The 26,072-nt window shown below is 41.6% G+C and overlaps 1 protein-coding gene across 2 annotated transcripts in view; it reads right to left on the reverse strand.

The window, feature by feature from the left end:
* The window catches only part of zgc:153039, a 180,059-nt gene that overhangs the window by 12,458 nt on the left and 141,529 nt on the right, over positions 1-26,072 (reverse strand). For both annotated transcript variants that reach the window (XM_068042295.1, XM_068042294.1), the window contains exons 10-11: positions 12,783-12,975; positions 11,170-11,344 (exon numbers count right to left, since the gene is read on the reverse strand). In XM_068042295.1, coding sequence (XP_067898396.1) covers positions 11,170-11,344; positions 12,783-12,975 — 368 coding nt within the window. The remainder of the gene's footprint in view (positions 1-11,169; positions 11,345-12,782; positions 12,976-26,072) is intronic.

Here is a 26,072-nt window from a genome sequence, read left to right on the forward strand (position 1 = left end):
TTAGACACCTTCCAAATAGGCAGAAAGGAAGTGCATCCAAAGCTAGAGCTCCCTAGATAACTAAAGAAATTGAGGTTAAAATGAAACAGAAAAATGCTTATGATGAATGCCAGGTTCATAATACTGTAGAGAATTAAGCTGAATACAGAGTCCAGAGGAGAACTGAAAAAGGAAATAAGAGGGGTAAAGAGAATATGAGAAAAGATTAGCAGGTTAAAATATTTTACAAACATTATGAATAAAAAGGGTAGTCAAAGGAAAGGTGGGCCAATTAAGGACCAAAAAGGAAATCTACTTGTGGATGCAGAGGGCATTGCTGAGGTGCTAAATGCATCTGTTTTCAAAGAGGATGCTGCCAACGTTACAAGTTAGTAGGAGGTGGCAGGTGGAGGAGTAGAAAAAGAGGGTATGGTAGAGGAATTGGATAGAATAAAAATAGATAGGGTTAATAAAACAATTGGCAGTGCTCCAGGTAGAATAGTCATCTGGGCCAGATGGGATGCCTCCTAGGTTACTGTGAAAAGCTAGGGTTGAAATAGCAAAGGCTCTAGCCAGAATCTTTCAATTACCCTTGGATACTGGAATGGTGATAGAGGATTGGAGGGATACAAATGAGACACCCCTGTTCAAAAAGGTAAGAGATAGGCCAGGTAACTACCAGTCAGCCAGCACTGGAGAGGAAACAATCATTAGAGATAAAATTGTCATTTAGAAGAATATGGTTCATAAATGAAAACCAACATAGATTTGTTAAAATCAAGGAGTGTCTGACTAACTTGTTTGAGTTCTTCGATGAAGTAACTGATGGGCTGATGAGTAGAGTTGATATGGTGTAAATTGACTTTCAAAAAGCATTTAATAAAGTGCCACACCATTGACTTTTTAGCAAAATTGAAGACCATGAGATTAAAGGGGCAGTACCAGCGTGGATACAACATTAGCTGTTTTTCAGACTGGAGTGAAGTATACAGTGGTGACTCCACAGGTCAGTGTTGGGATCAGTGCTCTATTTGATATATAATAATGATCTAGTATTGGGACTAGAGGGCATAACTTCAAAGTTTAAAAATGTAATTAAAAATGTGAGGAGTATAGGTATAGACTTTAGGAGGACATAGACAGACTGGCGAAATTAACAAACACAATGAAATTTATTGCAGAGAAGTGATGCATTTTGGAAGGAAAATGAAGAGAGGCAATATAAACTAAATGGTACAATTTTAATCGAGTGCAGGAACAGAGAGACCTGAGGATTCATACACACAAATCTTTGAAGGTGGTAGGACAAGTTAGTGAAGCTGTTAAAAAAAGCATACAGGATACTTGGCTTCATCAATGGAGGCACAGAGTACAAAGTTATGCTAAACTTTTATGAACACAGGTTAGATCTCAGCTAGAGTAGTGTCCAATTCTGGTCACAACGCTTCAGAAAGGATGCCAAGGCCTCGGAGACAGTGCAGAGAAAATTTACCAGAATGGTACCAGGTTTGAGGGAGTTCAGTTACGTGGCGATTGGATAAGCTGGGATTGTTTTCCTTAGAGCAATGAAGGTTAAGGGGAGAATTAGTACAAGTGTTCAGAATTGTGTGGAGTTATGTGATAGAAAGCAGGAAGGTTAGTGGTATTCAGAGGACAAGATTTAGGGCAATTAGCAAAAAGCCAGAGGGAAAATAGGGAGAAATCTATTTACTGAGCGAGTTATGATGATCTGAAATGCACTGCCTGAAAGGGTGATGGAAGCAGATTCAATAGTAACTTTCAAAAGGGAAGTGGGAAAAAAAATTTAAAAGGGAAAGAGCAGTGTAGTGGGACAAACTGGATAGCTCTTTTAAAGGAGCCAGCATGGGTACACTGGACCAAATAGCATCCTTCTTTGCTGCATGATTCTATATTAAGAACAGATATTTTCAATACTGGAAAATTCCACAACGGTCTTGGGGAAATCCCACAGCAAATCAAATCAAAATGCTCTATCTCAAATTATGAAGATTCTTTGATATATTGGTTGTCTGCAGCAGCACAGGATTTCCCACCTCCCATTTAAAATTGTTGGCGGATTTTGGCATAAAATACAAATTTTTTTTTAAAAAACAAGTTACTGCATTATGGTTTATGATTTTTTTTTAATACAGTTAAGAAAAATCCTTCATAACACTTAGTGAGCCATTCCACAATGACTCCTAAAACTATTCTAATAAATCTGCTTCAAGGTCATACTGGGCTCCAGGGCGGTTATTAATAAAAATGTAAAAGTAGATGTCCAAAGCTCCTGAAAATGCTGCACAATGTACTGTAGTTAAAGGTATTACAAACTTTGATCTTTAAAATATTGTTATAGGTTACCTATTACAATAAAGTTAATATTTCTTTTTCATGAAACATAACAATTCTGTGAAGCATGGTTTTTAGTTTTTTTATTAGTTTTAGAGATACAGCACTGAAACAGGCCCTTCGGCCCACCGAGTCTGTGCCGACCATCAACCACCCATTTATACTAATTCTACACTAATCCCATATTCCTACCACATATTTCCCTACCACCTACCTATACTAGGGGCAATTTATAATGGCCAATTAACCTATCAACCCGCAAGTATTTGGCATGTGGGAGGAAACCGGAGCACCCGGAGGAAACCCACGCAGACACAGGGAGAACTTGCAAACTCCGCACAGGCAGTACTCAGAATTGAACCCGGGTCGCTGGAGCTGTGAGGCTGCGGTGCTAACTACTGCGCCGCCCAAATAGTATTTAGTGCCATCTGCAAGTCCATGAGCCAGTGGAGCAGAGTTGAAATATTGGAGGAGTACTTTTGGATCTTAACATAAAGAAGTGAGTCGACAATTTTTTTTTGACGCAGCAAAAGATATAGATGCAAATTTAAGTTCAGTGAGCTATTGGGGACCTGGAAAAACTGGGATGAAAGACGGGAAGACAGTGGGAAAACCATGCAAAACTTTCATACAGAAGATGATCAGATCAAAAATTAGTCATATTCCCTTAATAAGGGAGATATAGCAAAAGCTACCTTTCCTCGAATGTGTACAAACATGACAGCTGAAATGAGATTTAGAAATGAGTAATAACAGGTCTAGAGCTATTATTAGAAAATGAAAGCAAAGTATAGCAAACATATAGAGGGAAGCAAAAAAAAAGATACCACCACATCGGGAACAAAGGATTTTAGAAGCACATGAAAAGAAACAGAATAGGTTTAAAAAAGGCAAGTTCTATCATAGATAAAAAGGAAATCTCAAAGGCTACAGGAAAAGCAAAGATATTAAATACAATAGGAAACTACTGCAGATGCTGGAACAAAAAATGCTGGAAATACTCTGCAGGTCTGGCAGTACTTTGGAGAGAGAAGCAAGAGTTAGTGGGCTGAATTTTATTCCGGTGACAGGGATCCCAGCAGCAGGACAGAAGGTGGGAGGGGAGACACCACTTTGTTGGACCCATGGTGCTATTTCATGGCAGGCAGGCAATTAACTGCCCGTTGGGGACACCATCCCATGAAAGGACAAGCTCCCCCCTCCAGAGCTGCCGGTCAATTGGAAGGCCAGCAGCTGTGCAGTACCAGCAGTGCCAGTGGGAGCTGTGGCCACAGCCAGTATTGCAGGAGGCCCTGTAGAGTAGAAGAGTAATGAAAACTCTGGGAGAGCTAAGTGGGGTTGGGGTTACCAGGGCCATTCAGGCAGGCCCCAGCAATTGGGTAGGCAGGGTGGTCAGTGAAGGTGGGAGTGTCTCCCTGGGGGGACAGCCATCACCGCCAAGGTGGGGAGGGGGGGGGGGGGGGGGGGAGAAAAAGAGGGCCTCCACAGGCCCTGGATTGCCCCCAAGGAAGGCACCCCTCCGACCCTGCTCAGAGGCCACCAGGTTTTACCTGGTGGCATCTCCCCACGGTGCTAACACCCTTGGCCTTCCATTAAATTGAGGTGGAAGCGGGAAGAGGCCCTTAATCGCCTTCCCCGCCCTGGACTAAATTGGAAGGCGTCGGGAAGGCGATGGGCACTCTACCCCTCGACTTCTCACAATTTTATGGGCCTACCCATCTCCGTTTCCATCCCCAGGGGGCCCAAGTACAGAGACAGGGAAATGGGGTGGGGGAGATCCAGAGGGAAGGTCTGTGATAGGCTGTAAGGCAGGAGAGATTAACTGACAAAAGGGATAATGGATAATTGCAAAAAAGAGATAGTATCTTATGAAATTTACTTGTCCCATTACCAAGATTAAATAGGATATTAAATAAATGTCTTTGTTTTCACAGCACAATATGGCAATGGGAGTGAAAGGGTACAAGACAATGAGATGCAACAGTAAACATTGTTAAGTATAGGTAAAGTAGCAGTACTGAAAAAAAAATTGATGGAACTCAAAGTAGAAAAGACTCCAGGCCACAGAGTATGGAGGGAAGGCAGAAGAAATATCAAAACATCCTTGGATCTGGAAGTAATGCAGAGGACTGTAAGGATCCCAATGTAATATATCTGTTCAAGAAAGGATAAAAAGAGATTAACTGAGCAACTATTGACCAATAGAGATCACAATTAGATGAAATTAATATCCTCTTAAAGACATGGATTAATTAAGGACAGACAGTTTGAATTTGTAAAAGACAAATCTTATTTGATACATTTTATAGAATTCTTTGAGGAAATGAAAGTATATTAAATAAAGAAAATGTACTGGGTGTATTTTGATTTTCAAAAAGCATCTTACAAGGTGCCACATAGCACTTATTCATCAATAAAGGATACATGTAGGAAGTTGCCTCAAAGACAGAAAATGGTTCTTACTGGATTTTTTTCCAGCCAAGAGGGATGTTAACAGAAATGGCTGTGCCAGGAATCAGTGATGGGACGAGCACTTCTCTCATCTGGACTTAAGTATGGGGGCATATCATTAATATTTGCATAGACCAAAAATAGGGAGCACAGTTATTAGTGAAGGGAACTGTATGCAACTTGGGAAGACAGACAGATTAGTAGAATGGGTATATAGAAATTAATGAGTGAAATGAGAGGTCACACATTTTTGGAGAAAAAGTGAAGAAATCCACACTAAATGGGAAAACCTTGAAAGGAGCTGAGGACTAGTAAGACACACACATTTAGTGGTTCAAAAATGTAAATCTTTAAAAGGAGGAGACGTTGATAAGACTGTATAAAAAAAAAAGATCCTAGAATTTATAAACAAGGACATAAAGTACAAAAACAAAGAGATAATACTAAATCTATACAAATCATTGGTTAGGCTATAGTTAAAATATTTTGTCCAGTTTTGAGTGACCCTCTTTAGGAAGGATGCTGAGACCAAAGGGTGCTGAAGAAATAAATTCATTAAGATATCAGGGTGAGAAGCTTTAGTTGTGAGGGAAGAATAGAGAAAGTGGAGGATTTCACTAGAACAGAGAAGTTAAGAGAAGATCTGATAGTGTTGCTCAAAATTGAAAGGTTTTGATAAGGTAAATAGGGGAAAAACTATTTCCATTGTTTGGTATATCAGTGACTAGAAGATCACCAGCAAAATAACGAAGGGAGAGGCAAGAGGATTTTATTTTTTAAAAAAGGTACATAGAATTCCCTACCAGAAACAGGATTGGAAGGATGTGGAATTCACTTCCAGGGTTAGTAATGGTGAAAGAAACTATGTCAATATTTAAGATGAGATTGGACAGGTGGATGATGGAAAGGGATATGAGAACAGGATGGGTAAATGTGATTTGAATTAGCTGCTGCAATGTTCCCTCTAAGCAGTGCAGGTGTGCACCACACAGCAATCAGGAATGTGCCGCCTTGGGAACAAACAGGTCGTGCACAAGCAATGTTCGCTTCAAGCTATGTGCGTGGGTAACTGCGCATCAATCTTTAAGGGACCGTGCAATGCACCAAGCCAGCTGCACACAGCAAACAGAAGTTAAAGAGAACATTGATCTCCTTGAATAGAGAGTAAACTCCAACATGGACTGATGGTGCTGAATGGCCTGTTATTGGTGTTGTAGTTACGATCTATTTTTATGGTTATGGAAGTAAAATCAGAGCAGCTTTTGAAAAGGGAACTGGATAAATATTTGTAAAGCAAAAATATATGAAAAGGTATGGGGAAAGGGCAGGGAAATTAAACTGAGTGTACAGACAATTGTTATGGACATGGGTTAAATAGTCTCCTGCAGTGCTATAAAATGCTTTTCCAATATAATTTTCTTAAAATTATTCAGTATAAAAAGACAAGTATAAATCAAACACTAGAAATTTATTGTAATAAATACAGAAATGCATACATGCAAAACAAATAGGTGTGTTTTGGTATATCTAAACAATGCCAGAAAATCATGGAAACTGGGTAATACAGTGGGTTAAACAGAGTGTCTTGTCATGCTGGGACCCAAGTTTGAATAGAGTCTCTGCTACTTATATGGGTCCGATGTGTTTGGGAACTTTCAGCCAGATCCTAGCATGAATAGTAGAACAAGTTGCAGTAAATGGTGTGAAATATTATTAGAGAATGTGACAGTAAGGAATATATCAAGGATTTTGCAAGGTATATCAGAACATTAATGAAGGGTATGGGGGTACATCAGAAACTTTCAGTGAGGTGTGGGAAAATACTGATGTATTACAGTGAGGGAAGCACAATGTTAAAGTATTGGAGTGACAGTGGGACATAGAGGCTGGAATTTTACCGTTAAGAATCGGGTCCCGTTGGGGTCGTGCTGAGGGAAAAATGGCGCACGAAGACGTCGGGCCGGGTCTGCGACGTCATTACGCAATGACGCAATTTAACCAGCGTGGGAAGTCGGGCGCGATAGAGTTTGTGCTCGCCGCCCGACCAACATCAATTGAGAAGTACTTAAGGTAATTCAGAATCCAATTGACAGAGATTTTACACTACGTATCTGATTTTACGGCCGTTAATCGGGTCGTGGGACGTGTCGGGAACCTGGCAGGTTCAAAAGGGCGGCAGGCATTGAATCATGAGGGAGTTGGAGGTAAAAATGAATTTATTGACCTTTATTAATGCTGATGTTATTTGTGTGTCCTAACAAGGGGTTGCAGGTTGTGCAGAAGGTTTAATCTGAATGTTATGCCCTGCTGATAGGGACCCATGTAATATTAGTTATTGCCTGAAGGAAGTACCTGAAGTGAGCCAGTCACAAAAGCTGGAAGCTATTACCTGTGGTCAAAGCATTTGTTCTGCTGTTCAACAATGGGAATTGTTCACTCTGGAGGTGGATCATCAGATGAGGACAATGATTCAATGAGTGACAGAAGTACAAATGGTCAGGGGAACATACAGCAAACTGCACCAGTGCATCCTCGTGCTGCTGGAGGGGCAGTAGTTCGCAGAGTCACCCGGGAGCGACCAAATGTCAGGAGATGTGCCTACCCAGTAGTAAGGGCATAGTGAACGCGTCTGAACTACCTGCAGCTGTCAGAACGCCAGTGCAGAAGACGACTGCGGCTGTCACAGGAGACTGTCGCATCTCTGTGAGATGCTGGCATTGGATGTTGCATCAAATTGTCTCGGTGGCCATCCAATGCCAGTTGCTCTAAAGGTTACAATAGCTCTTAACTTCTATGCGTCTGGCACCTTCCAAGCCTCAGCTGCAGACTTGTGCGGTGTCTCACAATCAGCAGAGCACCATTGCATAAAGGTTGTGACTGATGCATTGTTTCAACGTGCTAACCATTTCATCACGTTCAAGACGGACAACATCAGTCAGACTGAGAGCGCCAGAGGCTTCAGCATTATATCCCGCTTCCCAACGATTGAACATGGAGATGCCCTAGAGGATGATCAATGTCAACGCGATGTGTCATCAGATGATGACGACGTTTCTGTTGAGGAAGATGGGCATCAGTCTAATGATGATCATGGAGAGGAAGCTGAATGCAACTTGGCTCTAACTGCTAGAGAAACATGGGATTCTCTAATAGGAATGCGTTTCAGTTGAAATGATATAAATCTTCACACATTTCAATCTGCTTTATGACATTAATCATTGTTAGGACCTGAGTGCAAAATCTCTAACCTTTAGGGGGTGAGACAAAGCAAATAACCAATACATCACATTATGAGGGACGCGACCCAAGTGTGTGGCCTCACATTTGAGACAAGTTGACTAACTATGCAATATCTAACTTCAGGAATGACATGTCCAATGATAAGATCTCCAATTTAATCAAACACTATTATTTACCAAATCAAATAAATGTACTTCAAGTCACCCAGTGCACCAGTAGTGAAATTGAAGTGTTTTCTTAATCCGTTTACGCATGCTCATTCGTGTGCATGATCCCTCGCTACCAGACCTACCAGAGGCAGGTGGCTGATCTTGTAGCCGCCCTGCTTTTGATGACTTTGGCGGATGTCCTCTGCATGCTCACGGCCATGAGGGCCCTGGCATCTCAGGGTTCTCATGACAAATATCATGAGCACCCTCTATCACCCTGGGATTTAGCAATTCACATGTCCCTGGCGGAGGGAGCAAGGAGCTGCAGGATGCATCAGAAGCGCCGTGAGAGGAGCTCCCAAATGCGATCTGCTGCTCTTGTGCCCTCGTGAGGCTCGGATGGTCCTCAATGGTGGCATCAGAGCAATGAGTGGCCTCAACCTGGCGCAGTCGCATCAGATTATGCTCTCTGATGCTCTGGTCCAGGGAGGCCACACTCGCTCTGAGGTCCCGAATTGCATGAAGAACTGGTCCCTCCACTGCAGCCGCAAGTCTTTCAACGGAGGAAGCCAGATGTTCAAATGCCTGTGAGTTTGCTGAACTCATACTCTGGATGGATGTCTCCAGCATATGAGTCATAGCGCGCAACGTCTCAGGCAACTCCGTCGGATTTCCATGGGCCGCATTCTGCACCTGCAACAACGCCCAACGAAAGGATGATCTCAGAGGCACGTCATCAGCTTGCGGCTCTGCACTGGCCTGGCATCCCACTCTCCTTCAAGTGTGTGATGCATCGGCCGATTCTGCCTCTGGTGTCTGGCCTGGCAACTGTGCTGTGCTCATACCAGTATGTGACATTGATTCCCCAGACACAGTCATCCCAACCGAAGTGTCAGTATCTGCTGTGGAACATGGTGCGTCGCGATGATGTGACGGTGCACCCTCTGAGGCGCCCTCCTCAGAGGTGGATGGTCGGGCAACGGTAACGCTTCCTGGCACATGCTGTGTTTCACCTGTTGGGAAAAGCATTGTGATCAGTTTCATCATCAATCCAGAGTTAAGCACAAGTTTGTGCCTCCAGCATGGTTACATCTGGGTGATGTTACAATTGAGGGCAACATTCAGTGCATTTGACATTCACCAAATCACTGGCACAGTAGCGCAGCCTCACCACCCACCCCCACCACCCCCCCATAATGAAGTGTTACACCACATTCTGGAACACTCACTCTCATGGCCAGGTACACCGGCCTCGCCATCTGCCATGGCGCATCCTCCTTCCTCTCCGCTATAGTTAGGGCATCCTCCCCCATTCTGGTGAGGAATGCCTGGGTAGCTACGCCGCCACCAGTACGTGACCTCTCCCGGGCATTGTGTGCCCTCTTTTCTTGAATAAACAAAGATACTTATTTTATACATAGTCAATGGCATATGATGCTGTCACCCAAAGGGTTGGTGTTGCATTTCACTGCTGTGACAGTGTTGGGCGCAACTTTAACACCACAGCATCAGTGTTCATTTCAGACTTGTCCATCATGTGTCCCATTTCAAGGCAGCAGCCAGGCATTGATCATACAGGGCTTCCACATTGCATTATGGGTACACAAAAAACCTCCCTAGGCACATAACCTATTAGATGAATGAAGAATGCCTCTTATCCGGGCAGAGCGAAGCAGGTCATTGAGGTGCTTGCGGCACTGCATCCATGTACGCTTCACAACGCCTCAGCTGCTGACCTCCTCTGCAACCTCCAGCCAAGCCCTCTTGGTCACTTTGGAGGGTCTCCTTCTCCCATCTGAGCTGAACAAAATGTCTCTCCTCTCTTCAACGGCCTGGAGGAGGACCTGCAGTGAATCGTCAGAAAATCGGGGGGCAACTCGATTGCTTCTGCCCTCCATCACCTCAAACAGCAATATTTTTGTCTCCCAGTCTTTCTTTGTTTCAATGAATGGAGCCTTTGAAATCTCCAGACCTTAAGACCGTTGTATCTTCCTTTACATCAAATGGGGAACTCACTGCTCTATTTAAAATCAGTAATCCTTTATGTAGGGCTTACAATCAGCCTTCCGCGTATGTGGCCCCGTCCCCCAATGATGCTGAAGTTCCCGCCCGCACGCGCCATTTCTTTTTGCAGTTACGCCGCGGGCCCGCTGATGAGGGTATCAGCGCGTGATGCCAGCGGCCAGGCGACGCGCAACGGGATTGGGGGCCTGATCTACTTCGGGCACATCGGCCCCGGGGCCACCGGTAAGAGAAAAATTCCGGCCAGAGTGTTAAATCAAGAAGGGCGAGGTACACCAGAAAGTGGGTGAACAGCATAAAAATATTAATTGATCCTAATCTAACATTCAGAAAAGGACAAAACGTTGGGAAATGGCAAAGTCACACAAGTGCAGTAGAGATTGTTCTTCCTTTTGGTTGCTGTTAAGCCGCATTGTCAAAGCAGAGTAAAGAGAGCATTACTCTGCAACTAACCGATAATTACACTTGGGCTAGTTAGTTTCAGCCCATTAAAGACTGAAATGAGAAGGTGTTCCATTCCCCAATAATAAGTTGAGAGACTAGAGAAGCTGGCATTGTTCTCCTTGGAGCAGAGAAGGTGAGGGCAGAGATTTAACAGAGGTGTGCAAAATTACGAGGGGTTCTGATTGAACAAAGAAGCAGGTAGAACCAGAGGGCACCGTTTTAAGATAATTGGCAAAAGAACCAGTGGGGTAAAGATTTTTTTTATTAATGCAGTGAGTTTATGATGATCTGGAATACACTGACTGAAAGAGGTGAAAGTATGTTCAACAGTAACTTTCAAAAGGGCAGTGCACCATCAGGCAGGCTGGGTCAAATGGCCGCCTGTGTCGTAAGATTCTATGATGTCCTCTCATTTTTGCAAGCTCAAAATGCAGCAAAAGCATTTAAGAAAAAAGATATATGAAACTTTCAAAGACTGAAACAATTCAAGATTCACACTCAGCATTGGGAAAATTAAAAAAGCACTTCTTACCTAAATTTCCTTTCTGCACATGACCCAGCACATACAATCCACTCTTCTTTAGATCATTTGTGAAACTTATCAGTTGAGTACTTGTTCTGGGATTGGCAACCATCAGCAAAACTTGTGGGCGCCAGAATTTGACATGATCTTTACGAACATCTAGCATCAGAAGATACTTTCTAACCTGCCAACGCAAGTATTTTTTTTTTAAAACAGGGTTCTGAAGTAAAATAATCAATTTAATTACTGCATAAATGTACTTACAGTATACACAGATTTTTATCACAGCTACTACAGCAGTAAATCAGTGCCTGGAGTGAAATGTTAAATAAAACAGTTATAAAACTTGAATCTGCCACCATGAAGCCCTCTTAGTATCACTTGTATTTGTGGTAAAAATTACAAAATATAGATATTTATCCATGCAATTAAATTTGTATTACTATTAATTCTCATACTTGCATCTTGCAAGTGATCGTCATTTCTTTAGTGATTCAGACTCCAAATAACAAGACTTCACTGAATTTTGTCTCTATCTGGTTAGCAATATTACTTTCATGTAGCTGATTGGAGCACTGCCAGTGTAGTTGGCACACGTGGATTCTTAAATCAATAACACAACCCCTTTCAAAAGCTACATTTAACTTTGTGTCTTTCTACAAATGATACTGTTAATCTGGCAACAAGAGGACGTGTGACTATAGCCTAGAATGATTACTGCACTGAAATCCAATTCCTTCTCCAAGTGGTCAAGCAATAAGATACTCAGCCTCTCATCAGTAACTGAAAAATTTGGTTAAATAATCTTAACTTCAACAGAAAATAATAACTATTAATACTTGCATACTTCATGTGCAATGAAATGTTACAAAATTTTTCAGGATACAGATTTCTAGTGTTCAGCCACAGGGTATTCAAAATAACCTTGAATATTAGGCTAGCAGCGATAGAATATGAAAGGGGTGAGCTTTAATGGACCAAATGGTCTGTCGTGAATTTTTTTTCGTTCCTCTACGTCACAGATGACTAAGGCAACATGAAGGTCACGTGCTACCAAATTAAAAACAGCACTGGTGTTGTTCTGATCAACTTCAAAGTAATGTTGGTAGCCAAATAAAAGCAAAGTATAATATCATTTGCTTATGCCGATCAAATTAGAATAAAGGTACAGATAAGACAGACAGGCCAAACCATCATTCACTGTGCAAGAAGCAAAAATGAGAACTTACTGCTGCAAATTTTGCTTTCAGCATTGCATGAACGTATTTGTTTATATACTTTATGCAATATAAGAAGGGCTTCATTTACAGATTTTATGAGGTTTACAACAGACCATAGTGTGTTTTGCAGTTAGCTCCATGAATATAGATTTTATCACAAGTACTGCTGTTCTGATGATGGCTTGTTAATGAATCTATTAAACAGATAGCAAAATACTGCAGATTCTGGAATTCTGAAATAAAGACAGAAAATGCTGGAAATACTCAGCAGGACTGGCAGCATCTGTGGAGAGAGAAACAGAGTTAACGCTTCAGGTATGTGACCTTTTGAAAGAACTATTAAACAGATGTTTAGAATACACAATTAACACCATCTCAGAACAGTTTCCTGATCTGCTGTACCTGGTGGAAGATTAGAGCTTGACTGATGTAACCCCAGCTGCTTGAAGGTGATACGTAGTGAAGGACCAACAGCAGGATCAGCATGAATGCAATACTGGATGAAGCATATATTGGGCTGATCAAGAACATCATAATCCCACAGCCAATGATTCCCAACACACAAGTATGCCAGGTGAAGTAACGAAAGGTTGGCCTAAGAATAGGAAAAATACATTTTAAAAGTAACATACTATCCAAAGGCCATCCATTGTATTGTGGTCTACAAGTTAAATATGCATTGAATAAGGGGCTCCACAATGATGTATGGGTTGGAGCACGAACAAGTTTTTATGGAATGAAGGATTGTACCCAATTCTCCATTGTTTCACCCCTACCACATTACCAATCCTAGACTGATACCATTAGGAAGCACTGTGGAGGTCAGGCACTTCATCATGGGAATGAAGAAGAGTCCTCTTAGACTGTTATGTTTCTCAGAAAAATCATTACATTACCGAAGACAGATTGCCACCTTGGTTGCAAATTGTCCATATTGTGGGAGAGAAATAGCAGAGGCAGGTCTCACTTGACTTTTAAAAAAAAACAACCACGTTTACTTTCAACAGCCCTTTGTTTTGAAAGCAAATAATTTATTTCATCTTATTAGAACAGAATGGTAATTGATTGGCATTTCAAATGCAATAGCAAGGCTGTCTAGTCCTTTAATTCAGAGTCACTTTATTTCAATTATCTATTAATCTGAATTCCTTTCAGCATTAAAAGCCTCCAGTGCTGTTTGATTTAAATTGCTTAATTCAAATGACTTCATAATTTTCGTATAATCCAGACTTCGAATTAACAGGAGCAGACTGTACATAAATATATAACAGAACTGAAAATATTATAAAAAGAAAAGCTGCAGAGGTATTTTAAGGATCAGAAAGGTTAAAATTGTGACATAAAGAGCCCCAATTACATTTGTTAGTAAATTTTAGTTTATTTAACAAAAAATATTTTACATACTACATGCTAAGCCAATACCCTACAAATAAATAATTAAGTCTGACATTTGAGGCATCATGGCAGTATTTAGTGCTCCAAAGCTATGAATTTACAAAAAATTAAAATATGAACAAATATGTCCCCCTAGATAGGCTCAATTCAAGTTCACACGTACAAGTTGACAGCTGTGTGTTATAAGTAGCTCATACATTTGAATACAATGTGGCAAAGCAATTTCAGCTTTATGTCAAACCATTATACAAAATAAAGTCAATAAAACCGAAGATGCTAGATGCAGGAGGGAAAATGCAGTACTGTAATAAGAGTGAATAATGAGAGCATAAGCTACGAGGCTGGTTATTCATCAACTAGACAGAAAATGCACGTTAGCTTATCCTGGAAAAAAAAGAGCAACAAAATATAAACATGATGTCTGGATTCTTGGCAAATTATTGTTTGAAAATCATCCATCGCTGCAACTTACAAATATATAGGGCCTTTAACAGGGAAAAGCATCCCAAGGCTTTTCACAGAGGCAAAGTAAAATGTTTTGTTCATGCAATGACGTAAGCAAATTTGCAACACTGCTATGTTCCTATTTTTGCTCCTTAAGTATGAGGAAAGGTGATCAAAAGCTTGGTCAAAGAGCTGGATTTTAAGGAAGTTCTTAGAAGGAAAAAACATGGGAGAGAGCTCCAGAGTGGGACTCAGCTGAAAATACTGCTGGCAATGGCAAACCAAAAGGTGTGGGCAGGGAGGCATAGATGCGCAAAAGGCAAGAGAGGAATGGAGATTTTGGGTGGGAAGTAGTTGTAGGGCTGGAGATGGTTTTAGCAATAGTGAATGGGTTCACGGATTGATCAGAACAGAAAGATGAGAATTTTGCATTCGAGGTAATGGGCAAGACAGGATGGGGCGGCCGGGGTTACTGATATTAAGGAAGCAAGATGGATGCCACAATGGGCTCAAGACAGAATGCGGAGAGAAGTACAAAGTGTAGCCATGTGTTGTTCAAAGCAGGATTCACACCCGGGACAGCAAAAGGATAGATGGAAGGCTGAGAAGTGATGGACGCGGGTATGGATCTGGTGAGGCAAAGTACCCAAGACTGGACAGATGAAAGGTTGCAAAGTCAGATGAGGGAAAAGGAAGGAGAGGAGAGAGAAATTAAAAGGGGGATTAAAAATAAAAATGGGAGATCAGAGCAACGGCAGAGAGTCCAGAGTCACCCGAAGTACTAAGGCCAATGGACACAGAGAAATCAGGTTACGTAGGCATGACAGATTAGATGAGACATGTAGCAGTTGGAAACAAAATGTGGGCAGAAGAAACCATTCGATGTTAAAGTTTGAAGGCCAGAAGGTTGTGATTGGATGAAAGCCACTTCTAGAAAGCATGGGGTCAATGTGGAGCAGCCACCAACCAATTACTCAGTTTGAAGTCGTGAAGTTCACTACTCTTTCATGGTTTCATCTGTATCTATGCTAACCTGCAGGGGACCCAGCCTGCTCAAGTGCAGTTCTTTCTGCAAAACTAAATATTCTTGAAAGTACACAGTGAATGAACATGTTTTGGGGATTTAAACACATATCTTGTAGTCTATGCACAGACAGTCCTCATTGTATTATCTAAATTATCCTTGTAATGTGCAGAGGTTTACCTCAAACAGATGATTCACAAATGTTTTTCAGGGGGTTATTATTTGTGCTCAGATTACTATCCTCTCATTGCAGATGCTTATCTATTACCTGAACAATTAAATGCATGATAATACCAAATAAACATAGCAGATCTAAACGCCGTAAGATACTTCCATATTTTGCAGGTAGGATCACAGGATAGTGACTCAAGTGCACATTTATGTTCCTGTAGTGCACCCAGTTTACCTATGGGCCAGCTGCAAAGTGGGTCCTGGTAGTAGTATGTGCGTGCAAACCGGCTTAGACAGTTTGACAATAGTGCAACTTTTTTTTATTCATTCATGGGACGTGGGCGTCGTTGGCTAGGTCAGCATATATTGCCCAACCCTAATTGCCCTTGAGAAGGTGGTAGTGAGCTGCAATCTTGAACCACTGCAGTCCTTGGGGTGTAGGTACACCAACAGTGCTGTTAGGAAGGAAGTTCCAGGATTTTGACCCAGCAAGTGAAGGAATGGCGATATAGTTCCAAGTCAGGATGGTGTGTGGGTTGGAGGGGAACTTGCAGGTGGTGGTGTTCCCATGCATTTGCTGCCCGAGTCCTTCTAGTTGGTAGAGGTCATGGGTTTGGAAGGTGCTGTCGCAGAAGCCTTGGTGGGTTACTGCAGTGCATCTTGTAGATGGTACATGCTGCTGCCACTGTGCATCGGTGGTGAAAGGAGTGAATATTGAAGATGGTGGATGGGGTGCAAATCAAGTGGGCTGCTTCGTCTTGTGTGATGTCGAGCTCCTTGAGTGTTGTTGGAGCTGCACCCATTCAGGCAAGTGGAGAGTATTCCATCACACTCCTGACTTGCGCCTTGTAGATGGTGGACAGGCATTGAGCAGTCAGGAGGCGAGTTACTTGCCGCAGGATTCCCAGCCTCTGACCTGCTCTTGCAGCCACAGTATTTATATGGCTGGACCAGTTCAGTTTCTGGTCAATGGTAACCCCCAGGATGTTGATAGTGGGGGATTTAGCGATAGTAATGCCATTGAACCTCAAGAGGAGATGGTTAGATTCTATCTTGTTTGAGATGATCATTGCCTGGCACTTGTATGGCACAAATTTTACTTGCCACTTATCAGCCCAAGCCTGGATGTTGTCCAGGCCTTGCTGCATCTGGACACAGACTGCTTCAGTATCTGAGGAGTTGTGAATGGTGCTGAATATTGTGCAATCAGCGAACATCCCCACTTCTAACCTTATGATGAAAGGTGGTCATTGATGAAGCAGCTGAAGATGGTTGGGCCTAGGACACTTCCCTGAGGAACTCCTACAGTGATGTTCTGGAGCGGAGATGATTGACCTCCAACAACCACAACCATCTTCCTTTGCGCTAGGTATGACTCCAACCAGTGGAGAGTTTTCCCCCTGATTTCCACTGACTCCAGTTTTGCTGTGGCTCCTTGATGTCATATTCTATCAAATGCTGCCTTGATTTCGAGGGCAGTTACTCTCACCTCATCTCTGGAGTTCAGCTCTTTTGTCCATATTTAGACCAAGGCTGTAATCAAGTCAGGAGCTGAGTGACCCTGGTAAAATCCAAACTGAGCATCAGTGAGCGGGTTGTTGCTGAGCAAGTGTCACTAGATAGCACTGTCGATGACCCCTTACATCTTGTTGCTGATGATCGAGAGTAGACTGATAGGGTGGTAAGTGGCCGGGTTGGACTTGTCCTGCTTTTTGTGGATGCCACTGCCATGACTGCATTTATGTGCTGACATCACTGTAGGGATTGTGGTGGTGCTGAATCAGCACAGTTTCTGGGTTCAAGACGACCAGCAGGAGTCAGGAAGGTCCCATTACAAAAACAAGGATCTTGCTGCTAACCGGTCTCTTACTGTCTGGTGAATTTAGCTGTGGTTGTTACCAGCTCAGCAAGACCCATGTGCCCGGAGCCAACAACACAATAATAAAAACTTCACGATGGAAAAAATTCCAATAGACATTGCTTCACAGCACATTTGTACAAGAACTGTGGAATAGCAATAATACACTTCACAGGGTACCTGGAGCTTTCAACTGTGGTTTTTAATAATAAAAAAAAAGTCAATAGATAACAGTTTACTAGCAAATTAAGCCAGTACTGTTCTGTACTTTCAACATGAATGCTAACTAAAAGAGGCAATTTTGACAGATAAAGAACAAAAACAATAAAAACAATTTAATTTGGTCATATAAGTGTCATCTTAAATAGCTTATACTGTAAACCTGAAGTTTATTTTTTTTTTAAAAAACTTGCCACTAATCAGTTTAAAATTAAAAAAAATCTGTTCAGATTTCTATCCAGTCATTCCTTTATTTTTTTCCAATATACAGTGCTGCAGCAGGAGCAGCATTGAAATGCAATCTCGCTTGATGTCATTATCTTACAATCTACTTGCCATAATCAAAGCATCCAGCCGAGAAAATTGCAGTAAAAACGAAAGCTGAAAAACCTCTCCGAGGTGCTTTTCCACACAAAGCTGTGTTATCATTTATGGTATTTTTATAATAACCTTTATAGTGGCCAGTTCTTTAAAAGATGCTTAGTGCATTCGAACTGTGACAACTAACGGTTATTTGCAGATGATGTGTTCCTCAAGGATATTACTCTTACCTGGGTCAAAAACAATTATTTAGAAAGCCACTTAACGTGGCGAGCTGCTCAGTTCTTATTTTTATAGGCTATGAAAGGTGCTGGACTAAGGCAAATAGGGTCACTCTCCATTAAAATGTCACCAAAGCGTGACATTTTTGGTGTCCACGCTACATCTGTGTGACATGTGGAAAATTAAATTTACATTTAATTTATGTGCACATTTAACAGACATATTTTCAATATATTTAATGCGCTGATTTACTTCAAAAAAGGTGGGAAATCTGTACATCTACTTGGCTGCATTGCTTTGCACCATCAAAATAGTGGAGAATACCCAAGATCCTTCAATTCTCACAGAAACCAAACTACTTGAGACTTTAATTTGTTAAGCCAAGTGTTTATTCTTTCCTTAAAAAAAAAGTCACTGCTCCTCTTCCACTCCTTTCATTTTTCCCTACTGTAGGTTTCTGATCAGTATTAATCTGATAGGATAAACTGTCACTTGGAAAGGCACGGATTAATCAGGGATAGTCAGTATGGATTAAGGTAAGGTCATGTCTTACTAACTTAATTTAATTTAATTTTTTGAGGAAGTAACAAGGAGGATTGATGAGGGTAATGCAGTGGATGTTGTCCACATGGCTTTTAAAAAGGCAATAGACAAAGTCCCACATGGCAGACTGGTCAGAAAAGTAAAAGCCCATGGGATACAGGGGAAAGTACCAAGTTGGATCCAAAATTGGCTCAGTGACAGGAAACAAAGGGTAATGGTTGACATCAGAACATAAGAAATAGGAGCAAGAGTAGGCCATTCAGCCCCTCAAGCCTGCCCCGCCATTCAATAAGATCATGACTGATCTGTCCCAGTCCTCAACTTCTCTTTCTGGCCTGCTCTGCCTAACCCTTGACTCCCCGAGATTTCAAAAATCTATCTACCTTAAATACATTTAGTGACCTAGCCTCCACAACTCTGAGGCAGAGAATTCCAGAGATTCACCACCCTCAGAAGAAATTCCTTCGCATCTCAGTTTTAAATGTGTGCCCCCTTATTCTCTAATTATGTCCCCTATTTCGAGATTCCCCCACTAGTGGAAACATCTTCTCATCAACCCTGTTAAGCCCCCTTAAAATCTTATATGTTTCGATAAGATCACCTCTCATTCTTCTAAACTCCAATGAATAAAGGCTTAACCTGTTTAGGCGTTCTTGATGAGACAACCCCTTCATCCCAGGATGTTTTTGTGAATGGAAGGCGATTTCCAGTGGCGTTCCACAGGGCTCAGTGTTGGGTCCCTTGCTGTTTGTGGTATATGTCAATGATTTGGACTTAAATGTGGGAGGCAGGATTGGGAAATTTGGTGATGACACAAAAATTGGCCGTGTAGTTGATAGCGAAGAGGATAGCTGTAGACTCCAGAATGATATCAATGGTTTGCTTGAGTGAGCGGAAAAGCGGCAACTGGAATTCAATCTGGAGAAGTGTGAGGTAATGCATTTGGGGGCGGAAACAGACAAAGCAAGGGAATACATAATAAATGAGAGGGTATTGAGAGGAAGAGAGAGATCTTAGAGTGCATGTCCACAGGTCCCTGAAGGTGGTAAGACAGGTAAAGTGGTGAAGAAGGCATATGGAATGCCTTCCTTTATTGATGAGGTCTGGAATACAAAAGCAGGGATGTAATGCTGGAACTGTATAAAACACTGGTTAGGTCACAGCTGGAGTATTGCATGCAGTTCTGGTCACCCCATTACAGAAAGATCATATTAGCTCTGGAGAGTGTACAGAAGAGATTTACAAGAATGTTGCCAGGGCTTGAAAACTGCAGCTATGAGGAAAGATTGGATTGGCTAGGGTTGTCTTCCTCAGAACAGAGGGATGCATTAATTGAGGTGTACAAAATTATGAGGGGCCTAGATAGAGTGGGAAGGAAGGACCTGTTTTCCCTAGTGGAGAGGTCAATTACCAGGGGGCACAGATTTAAGGTGGTTGGTAGAAGAATTAGAGGGGATGTGAGGAAAAACTTTTTCGCCCAGAGGATGGTAGGTGTCTGGAATTCACTGCCCGGATCGGTGGTGGAGGCAGAAACCCTCAACTCATTTAAAAAGGTACCTGAACCTGCACCTGAAGTGCTGTAACCTGCAAGGCTACAGACTAGGTGCTGGAAAGTGGGATTAGTTTGGGCAGCTAGTTTTTTCAGCTGGCGCAGACACAATGGGCTGAATGGCCTCTTTCTGTGCCGTAACTTTTCTATGGTTCTATGGTATTGCTAGATGTTCATCACAGTTCACTTGGAAAAGTTTAGTTTTTAAGCCGCCAGATGAAACCAAGAGCCTAATTTAAGTCAAAAATATGTTTTGTACCATAATATTTGGTGAAAATAGTCTTATAAAACAATGCTACATTGTACCAATACTTTACATCACTTTTTATTTGTGTTAAGTAATTACAGGGGAGAGCATAATTGCTGGCACTTTTTACAGCAACAATCAGCTTTTCTAGCTCCTGTTCACATTAATTGCATGAGGACCAGAAGAACAGTTTACTTCAGTACATAATGAAATTCTGACGTGCAGGTGCTTGAGCAACTGACCAAGTGATGCTCAAACACATACTGATTTTATGCGAGTATTCTGCACTAACACCCAAAGCCAGAAAAATTAACTGCAGAGCATGATTTTAAGGAATTACAAAAGCTTAGTAAACGCAAACTTTGAAAAAGCTAAGTGTATTTAATTTAAACGTACATCTAAATGCTCCAAGTTGACTTCATGGTGTAATTTGCCCAAGTTGGAATACTTGAAGTTAGACAAGATAGATATTCAATGCATCTTTACCATATCTGGAATGATCTGCTTCTACTGTCACTCTGCAAAGTGGCATTGTTAATAGGTTTTTCTGCTCAATTGAGATGCATTTGTGAAAGGCCTCATTGTTTTCAGGAGCTTTGAAACCCTCTGCAGCACTTGGGTTAGCAAAGCCCAGGTCCAACAATCCCTACATTCTTCTTTGGATGCCTGCCATTATTTCTCCTGCCAAGCCAGATGGTGGAAAATACCATGTTGCTCAGCCACCATGTCCTGACTAAACCATAACTAATCAGCACATAGTCTTGCACAGAGACAGGGCATTCAGCCAACAGGTCCATGTTGGTGTATTTTTGAAATGGGCCTCCTCCCACCCTTCTTCATTTAAACCCGTTAACATATCCTCTATTCCTTTCTCTCTCGCTCATGTGCTTATCTAATTCCTCCTTAAATGCATCTATGCTAGTCGCCTCAACTACTCCTTGTAACCACTCTCTGGGTAAAGAGATTTCTCCTGAATTTCCTATTAGAAATATTAGTGACCATCTTGCGTTTCTGGTCCCTAGTTCTGGCCTCAGCCTCAAGTACAAACATCGTCTCCAGGGCTGTCCAAAAAAAACCCTTCCATATTCTTAAAGATCTCTATCAGGTCACTGAAAAACTTCCATTTGCATAGCACCTTTAACATAGTAAAATGTCCCAAGTCTTCTCTTTTCTAGAGACAAGAACCTGAGCCTGCTCAAACTTACCTGGCAGGTATAATCACTCAGTTCTGGTATCATCCTTGTGAATTTTTTTGCACCTTCGCTGGTGCCTTTCCATCCTCTTAGAATATGGAGACCAGAACTGTACTTCAAGTGTGGTCTAACCAAGCTTTTTATACAAGTTCAATATAACTTCTTTTCTAGAGTGATAGAATTAAAAAGCAATGAACGCCAGTGTTTTGTATGCTTGTTTTGAAATGGCTTTATTAAGCTGCGTCTCTCCTTTGAGTGATTTATTTACGTGTACCACCAGATCCCTCTGTTCCTCTATGCCATTTAGAAATTTACTTTCTAAAGGACTCCTTATCCTTCCTACCAAAACATGTATTACCTCGCACTTCACCATATCGAAGTTCATTTGCCAATTACACACCATTCTGCAAGTTTAATGTTTTCCTATATTTTAATCGCAGTCCTCTTCTGTATTGACACCCACAATTTAGTGTCATCCACAATTTTTTTTAAATTGTATTTGATTCTCGAGTCCAAATCATTTTTGTAAATGGCGAACAGAGGGCCCAGTATCATTCCTTGTGGAACACTACCTCTCAACCTTTGTCCGTCTGAGTAACTACCTTTAACACCTACTCTGTTTTCTGTTTTGTAGCCATCTTGCTACCCATTCTGCTCTTGTCCCAACTCAAAAGGTCTGAACCAAGTCATGAATCTACTATGCAGCACCTTATCGAAGACCTCTTAAAAATCTAAATAAATTACATCTACTGCATTACCCTCAACTACCCCTTCTATTACTTCAAGGAATTCAATAACGTTGGTGAAGCATAACTTCCCTTGGAAATCTGTGCTGACTGCTCTTTATTATATTATGCAAATAAGTCTCCACCGGAACGAAAAGGCAGCAGCTGTTTTGGAGCAGCTGAACATAAATATAACAAGAACTTGTATTTATATAGAGACTTTAACGTAGTAAAATGTCCCAAGGTGCTTCAAAAGAGTGTTATCAAACAAAATTTGACACGGAGCCACATAAGCAGGTATTATGAAAAATGGTCAAAGAGGTAGGTTTTAATCAGCATCTTCAAGAAGGAAAAAGGCAGAAAGGTGGAGAGATTTAGGGAAGGAATTTCAGAGACAAGGCCTTGGCACTGAAGGCATGGCTGGCAACAGTGCAACGATTAAAATCGGGGATTCTCAAGAGGCCAGAAATAGGAGTGTGCACATATATTGGAAGAGCGTGGGGTTGAAGGAGATTACAGAGGTAGGGAGGGAGTGAGGCCATGGAGGGATCAGAAAACAAGCCCAATAATTTAAAAATCAAGATGTTGGTTTACTGGGAACTTTAGGACAGCGAGGATAGTGGAGATGTGTGAACAGGACTTCGTGCATGTTAGGACATGGGCAGCAAAATTTTGGTTGACCTCAAGTTTATGGAGAGTAGAAAATGGAAGACCAGTTAGGAGTGCATTGCGTCATGGTCCTGTAGTATTTTTTCTGTAAATATACGATGTACCTTTAAGGCTTGCAAAGGATCAGTATCAGTAGAATCAGCAGGCCTCCGAAGTTACCGAGAAGATGCATTTTCATTGCCTTGGATACAGACATTCGGAGACTGCGATTCAAAGGATGCATTCTCGTTACCATGGATACAGCTACTTGAATTGAGCATCACACGATACATTTATTCAGTTAAATTTTGAACTGGCTTTTAATTGAGGACAGACTGTTCGAACAGAGAACAGACAGACAGCTGGTGTTAGCATCTGAAAAAAAAGAGCTCTCAGCCAATTAACTTGAAGGAAGAGAATTTTAGTCTGTTTAATTATCTCAAAATTCTAAAAAAAAATGTCAAACCAAAACAGAGATCTCTAATAATTTGAACTGAAGGAAGGGAAGTTAGCCTGTGACAATCTTTTATCGCTCAAAAATTCTAAAGGCAAATTGATTCATTTAAAAAAGGTGTTTGCAAGTCGTTAATTGTTGAAATTTGCTGAAAGAAGGAAAGCATCACTTACTGCTGGAATTAGACTACGGACTGTTCTCCTGTGGAAGAACCTTTTTTCCCCATCGGACGGCGAGTGAGGACTTCAAGCAACATTGGACTGTAAATTTGCAAGGATTCTAATTTTTTTTCTATTTTAAATGTTGTTTATATCTTCATAGTGTTTAAGAATTTAGTTTTTTTAATTAAATGGTTAATTTGTTGATTTAAAAACACCTTGTTTGGTTAGTGTCATTCAGGGGTTAATAGATGGCAGAATTCGGCTGGGTCTTTCTTTAACTTGGAAAGTTTAAAATGATATGTTAGACGATCTGTGGAGTGACGGGACCGAATTATCAGTGCGTTTCTCCCACCACAATCAGAATCATATTTTGATTGGGGGCTTTGACTGGAGCAGTCGCTCGTAACAATTGGAATAGTCAAGTCTAAAGGCAACAAAGGCATGGATGAAGGCTTTCGGAGTAGATGAGATGATGCAGTGGAGGAATCGAGCAATGATAGAGGTGTCAATAGGTGGTCATGGTCACGGTGCAGTTTTCTTTTATTCGCTCGGGGGGATGTGGGTGTCGCTGGCTATGCCAACATTTATTGCCCATCCCTAATTACCCTCGAGAAGGTGGTGGTGAGCTGCCTTCTTGAACTGCTGCAGTCCTTGGGGTGTACACCACCATCCACAACTGAATGTGGCAGGACTGCAGAGCTTAGATCCGATCCGTTGGTTGTGGGATCGCTTCACCCTATCTATTGCATGCTGCTTCCACTGTTTGGCATGCAAGTAGTCCTGTGTTGTAGCTTCATCAGGTTGATACCTCAGTTTTAGGTATGCCTGGTGCTGCTCCTGGCATGCTCTCCTGCACTCTTCATTGAACCAGGATTGGTCCCCCGGCTTGATTTATTTATTTAGTTTATTTAGAGATACAGCACTGAAACAGGCCCTTCGGCCCACCAAGTCTGTGCCGACCATCAACCACCCATTTACACTAATCCCATATTCCTACCATATCCCCACCTGTCCCGATATTTCCCTACCACCTACCTATACTAGGGGCAATTTATAATGGCCAATTTACCTACCAACCTGCAAGTCTTTTGGCTGTGGGAGGAAACCGGAGCACCCGGCGAAAACCCATGCAGACACAGGGAGAACTTGCAAACTCCACACAGGCAGTACCCAGAATTGAACCCGGGTCGTTGGAGCTGTGAGGCTGCGGTGCTAACCACTGCGCCACCCGAGGACTGGGGTCACAGTTTAAAAATTAGAGACAGACCTTTCATGGTAAAGTAAGGGATTGTTCTGCAATTTTTCGACTATTTTTCCAGCCAACTTCCCACCAATATTTTATGTATGCATAGCTGCATTGTTTCAAAGTGTTAGATTTTTGTTCTTTTGGTCAGTTTTTAAAAAACTTTTTCCCCCCTACCATTGTGCCCATCAGGTTTCCTTCCCTAAAGTATATTAGTGAACCAGTTGGGTTTTTTGTTAAACAATGAGAGCTGCATGGTCACTGTTGAAAGCAGCTTTACAGCTGTGCTCAAATTCTCAAACTGCTCCAAGTGGGATTTGAACGCCTGTTTATTAAATTATTAGTCCAGGCTTTTGAATTACTCGTCCAGAAACACTACCATACCAGTTTGAACCAAAGTATCTAAAATTAAAAGTAGAATGCATCACTTTAAAATTATCCCCCACTCTCATATCCGACTTCACTTGAAGATGTCAGTTAGTCCTCTTGGCTCCTTGTGTATAGCACCATTACTTATATCAAATATGAAAACTCCAAGGAGAGATCAGCACAACAGATCATGCAGCTCGTTATTGAGTATGAGAGGAGTGGCGGGGGGCATCTACCAAACTAATAAAATTTTCACATGAAGACAGAGAAAATAAATCCAGTAAAAAAAAATATAGAAGCATAGAAAATAGGAGGAGTAGGCCATTCGGCCCTTTGGACCTGCTCCACCATTCAAAAAGATCATGGCAAATCATCTAATTCAGTACCCTGTTCCCACTTTCTCCCCATGTTCCTTGATCCCTTTGGCATTAATATATCTATCTCCTTCTTGAATATATTTAATGACTTGGCCGCCACTGCCTTCTGCGGTAGAGATTTCCACAGGTTCACCACCCTCTGAGCGAAAGTATCGGACCAAAAGAACAGCAATATAACATTTTGAAACAATGCAACAAAATAGCAGAGAATTCACTGGAAAAGAAAGTGGAAAAATTGAAGAACAATCCCTTATTTTATATTCAAGCCACAAGCAACACAGTTGGAAAACAAAAAAGATCAAAGCAAAAAATAAAATATGGATTTTTAAAAACTAAAAATGCATATATACAGAGAAGATGGGATGCTATTTGATTTAGCCAGGTTTCAAAGTTGGGAAAGATCTGCAAGTCAAAAACAGAAGCAGGAGAGTTGGAAATTAACAGCAGGAGACACCAAAATTTAGGCAACATAAAACAATTTTAAAAGCAATAGCATAAGCACACAACTGCCTGCAGGGCAGGGTTTGAT

This window comes from Heterodontus francisci, chromosome 11, assembly GCF_036365525.1.
Source record: "Heterodontus francisci isolate sHetFra1 chromosome 11, sHetFra1.hap1, whole genome shotgun sequence".
Classification (NCBI taxonomy): Eukaryota; Metazoa; Chordata; class Chondrichthyes; order Heterodontiformes; family Heterodontidae; genus Heterodontus; species Heterodontus francisci.